Below are 9,348 nucleotides of genomic sequence, written 5' to 3'. Positions count from 1 at the left end.
TATTCAAAAATATAACTGTTGTACCTGTGTTGTTCTAATAAAAGCATACTCATTTTCTCGTATGTTCATATAATCTTGATGAAGATAAAGAAAGATCAACCAATGATAATGTGAAACCACTACATATTGGCTACAACACTAACATTGAACCCCTTGAGAAAATATCAAGAAAGAATAACTTTAGAATCATATACAAATATCTGAACACCATTAAAAATAAACTAACTTCAAATAGAAAAACACCCGATGATAAAAAACAAGGCGTTTATATTATACTATGCCAATCCTGTGAGAAAGGTTATGTAGGTGAAACCGGAAAAAGTGATGATGCAACAGTTTCTGAACATAAAAAAGACAAAGCATGGAAACCAAAACAATGCCATTTTTCTTCAAGAGAGATTCTGGCCATCAAACTGATTAGAAATCAACAAGAATTTTACACAAGATGGATAACTACATAAAAAGAAGAATCACTGAAAGTTGCCTGCTTAATTTCAACACCTCCCAGTCACTTTAAACTTAACAACTCCCTGACCTCCTGTGTTCTTAAGGGAATTCCAAGATCAGGGGTCATGTAGGCATTTGTTGACCAGTTTTCTTCCTGCAAGAAGACAATGTGAGACTGAAGAGGATGAACGAATGTGTTTAAACTAGTTTCTCTAATATCAAACTTCTGATAGTTTGTTCCGTTAACTGTGGTTTTTCACTAATTAGTTACTGTCCAACCCACTTGCTGTGACATCATAAAAACCTTTCCTCATAAGAGTTGTTGAAATAAAATCACTGAGAGAAAAAGTGAAATCAAGATAAAACCAAAAATGGGAAAAAGCCTATTTCTAAGTGATGACAGGTTCTGAGTAATATGTTATGAAAGCCCAGTAAAGGACAAGGTGATATAATGGTTCAAAATAGCTGCATCATGAAAGTTTTTGAAAAGAGCAACAAATTTTATGCCAACAGAAATTATTCACCTGAATTTATTTATTTTCGTTCTATTTTCAAAGACTTTCATTGTGGGTCCACTTTGGGTCCCTAAATCACCCGAAGATGTTGCATGCAAAATATGAGCACTGAAAATGGTCATTTACATTTTAATATTGATAAATAATGTCATTTTACTGCTTCAGTGTTAATTTCACAAAGGTTCACTGTAGTTACTTTTATACTGCAATATATTCCTGTTCTCTTACCCGTGAATTTTGCAATATAAACTTTCTCTTCTTAATTTCAGTAAAACTAATTTCCTACCTAATAAATTATGCTGGATCTTTTATTATTGCAACTCCAAAGAGTAAATGTTTCCAACTTAGTTCTTGTGTGATTGAAGAGAATACACAAGGCCAACTACAACATTCTCCTTTCATTACTGAAACTATATACGGTGAACATTTCAACTCAGTTCTTATGTCATTGAAGAGAATATACAAGGCCAACTACAACATTCCCCTTTCATTACTGAAACTATAGACAGTGAAAATTTCAACCCAGTTCTTGTGTAAATGAAGAGAATACACAAGGCCAACTACAACATTCCCCTTTCATTCCTGAAACTATAGACGTTGAACATTTCAACTCAGTTCTTGTGTCATTGAAGAGAATACACAAGGCCAACTACAACATTCTCCTTTCATTACTGAAAGTATAGACAGTGAACATTTCAACCCAGTTCTTGTGTAAATGAAGAGAATACACAAGGCCAACTACAACATTCCCCTTTCATTCCTGAAACTATAGACAGTGAACATTTCAACCCAGTTCTTGTGTAAATGAAGAGAATACACAAGGCCAACTACAACATTCTCCTTTCATTACTGAAACTATAGACAGTGAACATTTCAACTCAGTTCTTATGTCATTGAAGAGAATATACAAGGCCAACTACAACATTCCCCTTTCATTACTGAAACTATAGACAGTGAAAATTTCAACTCAGTTCTTGTGTCATTGAAGAGAGTACACAAGGCCAACTACAACATTCTCCTTTCATTACTGAAACTATAGACAGTGAACATTTCAACCCAGTTCTTGTGTCATTGAAGAGAATACACAAGGCCAACTACAACATTCCCCTTTCATTACTGAAACTATAGACAGTGAACATTTCAACTCAGTTCTTTTATGACTAAAGAGAGTACACAAGACCAACTACAACATTCCCCTTTCATTACTGAAACTATAGATGGTGAACATTTCAACTCAGTTCTTGTGTAATTGAAGATAAATATTAATTGCAGTTAAATGCTGATATAACTGGTCTATTAATCATCATGGAAGCTTTTTTTTTCCAGTTCGTCTTAAGTCAACACAGCTAAAGCCTACAGCTGCAGTCAATAACCGATTATTTCTAAATCGGCATTCATGTTTTGTATTCCTCCCTTGGCTTTTTCCAGATACTCTAACAATGTTTATGTGTTCTAGACACTTGTTTTCATCAAAATTAGTATTGCTTAGGACAGCTACAGTTCTTATAACATATATTTGTTACAAAATCAATTTTTTATTGCATGGAAGTTATGATACTTTTGAGAAAGATGTTTCAATATTGGTGATGTCTAAAATAAGCAAAAATACACGTGTTATAACTGTATAAGTGATAACTTAAAAAATAAATTGAATACAGACAAACTGTTTACGAACACTACAATATCAATTTTGCTGTAGACTATAATTTTGTTTCAAATATAATTATAACAATTGAATTTTAATTACAAAATTTGAAATGGTTGTCCAGCCATTTTCATTTTCATATTAGTAGTAATAAAGATATAAGCTTTGAAATCATTGGATTACAACACAAAGCTACTCATAATGATTACGTAGGTTTCTAATTGATTTCAGTACTAAAGTTACAAGTAGTGTGTAGCTAAAAATAATGCTGGTACAGATCTAGTTAGAACCCCCCCACACACAACCTTACCACATCATGGAGCACCCTCATTTTGAGTAATAGATTCTTAGAGTATGGATCTCTGATATGGTTTAACATAATTTGAAATAATCATAAATCAAATGTTTGGACCATGTCTAACATAAGTAATACATTTAACGAGCTCCAACATTTGTTTTTTAACATCAGTGTTGGTCAAATATTTATTGATTTTTGTATGTGGAAAAGAAAATAGGAAAATTTATACCAAGTTACTAGAATGCTGTGGTTAAAAAAGTTAAGTCAGTAGCACATAGATTTTTATTTTAATCAATAAACAAGTCCATTGACTGTTCAATTAGTAAATATCATTAATCATCCAGCTGTAATCCAGACTGTACATTTTAACATTATATGTACTTCTAATGCAACATATAGAATTTTATACATCCACAAATAAATAATTGTGGATTTTAAGCACAGTATAGTTTTGCAGCACAAAATTAAATTTTCAAGAGTTAAGAATCAATACTGCATGATAGAAACTGTGATAATGTTTTTTTTTTTTAACACTAGCCTGTTTCCTCCTTACCTGGCCACTAATGCTTCCAGTACAGGGCCTCTTTCATCGTGCAGCAAATGAACTTCATCCTGAGAAGTACGTTCAATTTTAGTTTAACAAAACCAAAAATACTGTGCACTAATAAATATATATGTACACAATTTCAATAGAAATTCCTTCCAAATTTCCTAAGCAAAAAACCTACATTAAAATTTCATACAAAAACTCATTAATTCTGCACATACAAATGATTTCAGAGGTTAATCTGGATGATTAACAAATCTGAAAATGGATAGTTTAGCAGGCTTTCTTCCTACTCATAATATTCTATAGGTCAAGCAAACCATGTCAATTGATTTATAAACTCTTGAACATGCATGCCACCCTAAAATCCATTAGTGGTGCAAATAAAATACTTCTAAACAAAACATGTCTTCAGTTCCATCATTACCTGTACACAACACTGCACGTTCTGATGATTCTGTAACACTTTGTAGCATCATGTAATTACAAATAAAATACTTCTAAACAAAACATGTCTTCAGTTCCATCATTACCTGTACACAACACTGCACATTCTGATGATTCTGTAACACTTTGTAGCATCATGTAATTACAGATACTGACAAAAAAAAATTATTACAACAAATTTTGAACTACACTCGCTTCTAAAACTTTCTAATTCTAAAATGTTCAGTTAACGTAGCAGAAACTTTCAGTTTTGAATCAACAAGTAAAACCATCAAAATGGTATGTGAAGTTATTGACATACTTTTATGTTGTAAACAAGCCATATAATCCACAGTATAAAGCAAAGCATTCAAAACACTAATGAAGAACCCAACAAAGTCAGATTTACTCTAAGGTTATGGGAGTGCACCCGAGTTGTATGTAGTGTAACCAACAAAGTAACCATGAGATTAGTCATACTATAACTACTGATAATGTATGCATATCTTCACAAAACTTCACAGACTATTAGAAACATTAAAAAACTTTTGAACATAAAAAAATCAGTATTTAACTAAAGATTTTTCGTGATTTTGCTCATGACATTTTGCACTCAGAATGTTGACTATCTGATGCAAAGTGATTTTGATTTTGTGATTAAAAATTTTTTTCTCAAGTGAAAACTTTAAAATTTCATTTGTGTAATCACTGAAACCTACTATATATATCAAACGTTTTTCTTTCAGTAGATCTTTAAATGTTATCTCTTACTTGTACTGTAACACTATACATGGATTCTCTGAGCTGTAGACAAGTTATAGTGAAAAGAAAGGTTGTAAAGTGGAAAATAAAATGTGTATTTCTGTTAGTACTCATGACAAATTTCTAACCTTTTCCTATCTGTTTCCACTATATATTTTACTTTTAGCATCACATTATGAAAGTTCCAGAACTTAAGGCATTGATTTACCACTTGTGTCATTACCGTTTCCATGGGCTGCAGTGAGTTACTTCCAAAAGCAAAAAAACATGCTCAAACAAATAGAATAGTGCTTTGAACGTGTGTAGATGTTTATGATACAACTGTAGTCTGATCCCATAAACTTCAAAACATTACAAACACACATATTATTACTCACAAGTTCTTAACTTTAAGTTATTTTTCTTAAAACAAGGAACATTAAATAAAGAACACATAGAAAACAATGATTTCTCTTACTACTAATGCTAAAGAAAATTTTTGCACTCGTACTTTGTACTTACTAACCCTCGCTGTAAGCCTTGTTGAATCTTGCACATGGAGGGGAGGTTTAAACAAATTAGCTTTTGGAAATTTTATGTATGCATTTTGAAGTATAAAAAATTATAAATTACTGGATCGATACTACAAAAAAACCCACTAATTTAGCTAACTTTCTATCAAAGCTACAAGTGGGTCTATGTTATTCCAGTTTTGACTGTTGCCTTAATCAACATACTTCCAACATTCTAACGATATAACGACATTCCCTGTGTCAACAATTTACAAAGACCGATAGTCTTATGTAGGGGAGCTTTCAAATGGTTATAAACATGACGTCAATTATATAGAGGGTAGGATCAAATTCACTTTAAAGTCTAGAAAGTGGGCATGGTGTCTGTCAGGAGTTAGCAAAATATATTTTTTTTTGCAGGGAAGAATTAACCCGAAGAACTTTGAAAGAAGGATGTGTAAACAAGGCAACTAACCAAGTTTCTGTTTATTCAGTGTATGTCAATAAATAGTCAAGCCACAAAGATGGAAAAATAACATTTTGTGAACTTGTGCATCACATGACAACAAAAACTGAAGTTTAAGAATTTTTCTTTAAGGTTTCTTTTGAAATAAAGGAATTAAAACTTTGAACTATAATGTAAATTTTAATGCTAAATGCATTGGTTTACATTGATAGTAACATTGCTTAATTAAATTTTAAATGTAACACAGTAAAATCTCATGACATACAATACAGGGATACCTGTAATCATAAGGTTAAATACTTTTTGAATATTTTGTGCATTAAATATGTGCAATTTAAAAGTGTTAAAACTTCTACCTAAGTGTGTATGTGTGTGTGTGAGAGGTACACTTACAAAGATCATTAACCGAACAAGCTGTGTATACGTTCTCTCTCCTCCTTTGCGTGTTATGATGTCCCACTTTTCCGGCGTGCAAACTAACACCTGTGTGGCATTGATCTGCTCCCTGGTTAACTGGTGATCTCCTGTCAATTCCGATACCACAATGTTGTATGCACTCAATCTCTACAAAATCAAGTAAAAATACATTTATTTAAATACAAAAAAGAACTAACTTACTATATTTACCTATGACACTTTCATGGGCACATATTACATTTAGTTTCATTAAATTGAACCTTATTCTAGTTCTAAATAATAATAAAAAGCTTGGTGACATGTATCTAATAAAACCCCCTGATGGGTTAAAGAAACAATGTTAAAAGTCTCATGAAAATATTTTGCTATTGGTCACCTACCTCTAATAAATTTAAAATTACATTGGTTCTAAGTGAGAGCAGTACTATAATACTAAGAGGAATGGTCACATACATCTACTAGAATATCCTGATGAACTAGAAACAGATGCAGTATACAAGGTCTCATCAATTTGTAAATATTTTTATAACTATTAATTTCTAAGAGTTTAAGACCTCCTACATTTGAATAAAATCACGGCCACTTGTGTTGAAACACAAAATATTTGCTGCATAAAATAACTTGTTAAAACTGTTAGCTACAGATAAAGCAAATTTTAAACGTTATCATTAGCAGTGGAAACAATTTATCATCTTATGAGCCTGTTCTTGTAAGAAATAGAAAATCTTAATTGATATTTTGATACTTATTGATACTATTTACCAATATTTTTTATACATCTGTATGCGAACTTGAAATTCACTGTCAGAAAAGTGACATGTTTTTCTTGGTCTAACTTAATATGCTGTGAAACATAATACCAACATCATATTTTTCACCAATCTTCTACTAATATCATACAAAAATGAACGTCCAATAGTTAATTCCACTTCTCATAAAAAAGTTAAACATACTGAGTTATATTGCAAGAATGAAAAAATTATCAATTACAGTAAAGATATTTCAAATCTTCTCTCAATAAAACTGCATACAAACTATTACCTTGCTAAAATTTCCAACCATTTCTTGCACCAAAGACCTCATTGGAGCAATGTAGATAATTTTGAATTCGTCAACATTTATGGTTGAATCAGCATTAACGTGCTTTCCAATTTCTCTCATCATACACAACAAAGCAACGTTTGTTTTACCTGCACCCTGCAAAGAAAGTCATAGATTTTGGTAGTTTCAGTAAACATATATTAAACTACATCAAAAATTATGTAAAACTAACTTTCTTTTTTCTTCTGAGAACCAAAACTATTTTGATAAATTAAATTTTAGTTTTAAGCCTATAAAGCCTCAAAAGGTTTACGTTTTATAAAGCCCCATTTTTCCATTAAGTTTTTGTACAAGGTAAGAAAACAAACTACAGTCTTCCTTTGTAGAACATAAAATAAACACACAATTCTAATATTAACAAGATAGATAAAAATTGGGAATTTAAAGCCTGCAAATAGAGATCATGAAAAAAATAAATAAACAAGATTGGAGATATTGTAGACATTATTTACTCAAACTGCAAACCCTTATTCTGGCTCCATGCTGTTACCTAGAATAACATTTGGTGGAGTCAAAATAGGGATTTGTAGTTTGAATAAATAATGTCTACAGTATCTCCAGCCTTATTTCCTTACTTTATTTATGATCCCTATTTGCAGGTTTTCAAATTACCAATGTTTTACTTATTTTGTTTGCTGGCTTTTTTTAATGCTCAATTATGGACAAAAGATTACTTGAGATGGTAGCTAACTTTATACATTATAATAATAATAAACATAGCTAGTAGCTAGCTGATACGGTTTATGATGATTTAGTGTAGCCATGGACTATTTGATCACATTAGTTTCAGATGTAAAATGTTAAGCTGCAACAGGAAAGTTGTTTGAGAATACAGATATATATATATATATATATATAAGAATTAATTTCAGGCAGTAAGGATAACCCCACTTGCACTAGAATTATGATGTTTTTTTAGCTTATATAAACATAGAAGAAACAAATGAATTTTTCAATACTGCTACAACCTTCACAGTACCTTAATTAGAATTCTACAAAAGGTTTAGGTGCAATATACCAAGCCATTTTTGTTGTAGGCTGGCAAGAGAATAATAATAAGAAGAATTACAAATGGGCTGTCTCGCGTGTGCATTTTTATATGTGTACAGATTTTAAATGTTGTTTGAACTTTGAACTGAATATTTACTGTTTAAGGGGTTTTTTGCTCGAACCTTCTATTAGGGTTTTGTGAAATTCCTTGTGATCCCTATTATGAACCACTATTGTAGTTCATGTTATAAAATATTTAAATTACAAGTATAAGTAATAAAAGTGGCAGTATTCTATCAAACTAAGTTATATGTTATTATTAAGTAGAGAATACTTACAGTAGGAGCACAAAGAAGAATGTTTTCATCACTTTCCATTGCTGTCTTGTAAAGTCTGCTTTGAATTCTGTTTAAACTCTTATAACCTTCAAATGCTGACTGAGCATATTTTGGTAGACGATCGATTTGAACTAGTGACTGAAAAGAAACAAATGTTCAATTAAAATATAAATATGCAATATAATTTAAATTAAACATTTGACACTTAATAAATAAAACCAAGAAGCTTTTACTTAAATAACAAGTTTCTTTATAAATCTTTAGCTACTAAAATTATCTCTCACCATCCTCAATAACAATATGTTTTGATAAAATAATACTGATATTTGAAAAGGTAAGATGAAAATAACTAATAATGCAACAGAATTTTAAAATATGAGTACTATTACAGATACACATGTTAGTTCACTCCTGCTATCTCAGACTTTATTCTTGGCCAATCAGCATGAAACATCTTTTCAGGACATATTTACATAATTTACACAGACAGCAGACATTAAACTCCAGATAAAACAAACAGCTGGTGAACTTAACCAATATGATCGTCAATGTTTCACCAATAATATAGAATCTATTCACAGCTCTCTCTCATTAAACACATCATGCTGATACCATTACTACACAGCTCTCTCTCATTAACACATCATGCTGATACTATTACTACACAGCTCTCTCACTAACACATTAAGCTGATACCATTACCACACAGCTCTCTATTACTAACACATCATGCTGATATTATTATTACACAGCTCTCTCTCACTAAATACATTAATCTGATACTATTACTACACAACTCTCTCTCACTAACACATCAAACTGATACTATTACTACACAACTCTCTCTCACTAACACATCAAACTGATACTATTACTACACAGCTCTCTCTCACTAACACATCATG

The 9,348-nt window shown here is 31.1% G+C and overlaps 1 protein-coding gene across 1 annotated transcript in view; it reads right to left on the bottom strand.

Moving 5' to 3' along the window:
* Nucleotides 1–9,348, bottom strand: part of LOC106466300 (U5 small nuclear ribonucleoprotein 200 kDa helicase-like) — a 54,910-nt gene that overhangs the window by 43,967 nt on the left and 1,595 nt on the right. Inside the window, exons 2-5 of the mRNA XM_013926569.2 lie at nt 8,444–8,581; nt 7,056–7,211; nt 5,991–6,161; nt 3,459–3,517 (exon numbers count right to left, since the gene is read on the bottom strand). Coding sequence (XP_013782023.2) covers nt 3,459–3,517; nt 5,991–6,161; nt 7,056–7,211; nt 8,444–8,581 — 524 coding nt within the window. The remainder of the gene's footprint in view (nt 1–3,458; nt 3,518–5,990; nt 6,162–7,055; nt 7,212–8,443; nt 8,582–9,348) is intronic.

This window comes from Limulus polyphemus, unplaced genomic scaffold (genome assembly GCF_000517525.1).
Source record: "Limulus polyphemus unplaced genomic scaffold, Limulus_polyphemus-2.1.2 Scaffold2216, whole genome shotgun sequence".
In the NCBI taxonomy this organism is placed as follows: domain Eukaryota; kingdom Metazoa; phylum Arthropoda; class Merostomata; order Xiphosura; family Limulidae; genus Limulus; species Limulus polyphemus.
This window is presented reverse-complemented; position numbering and strand designations above follow the sequence as displayed.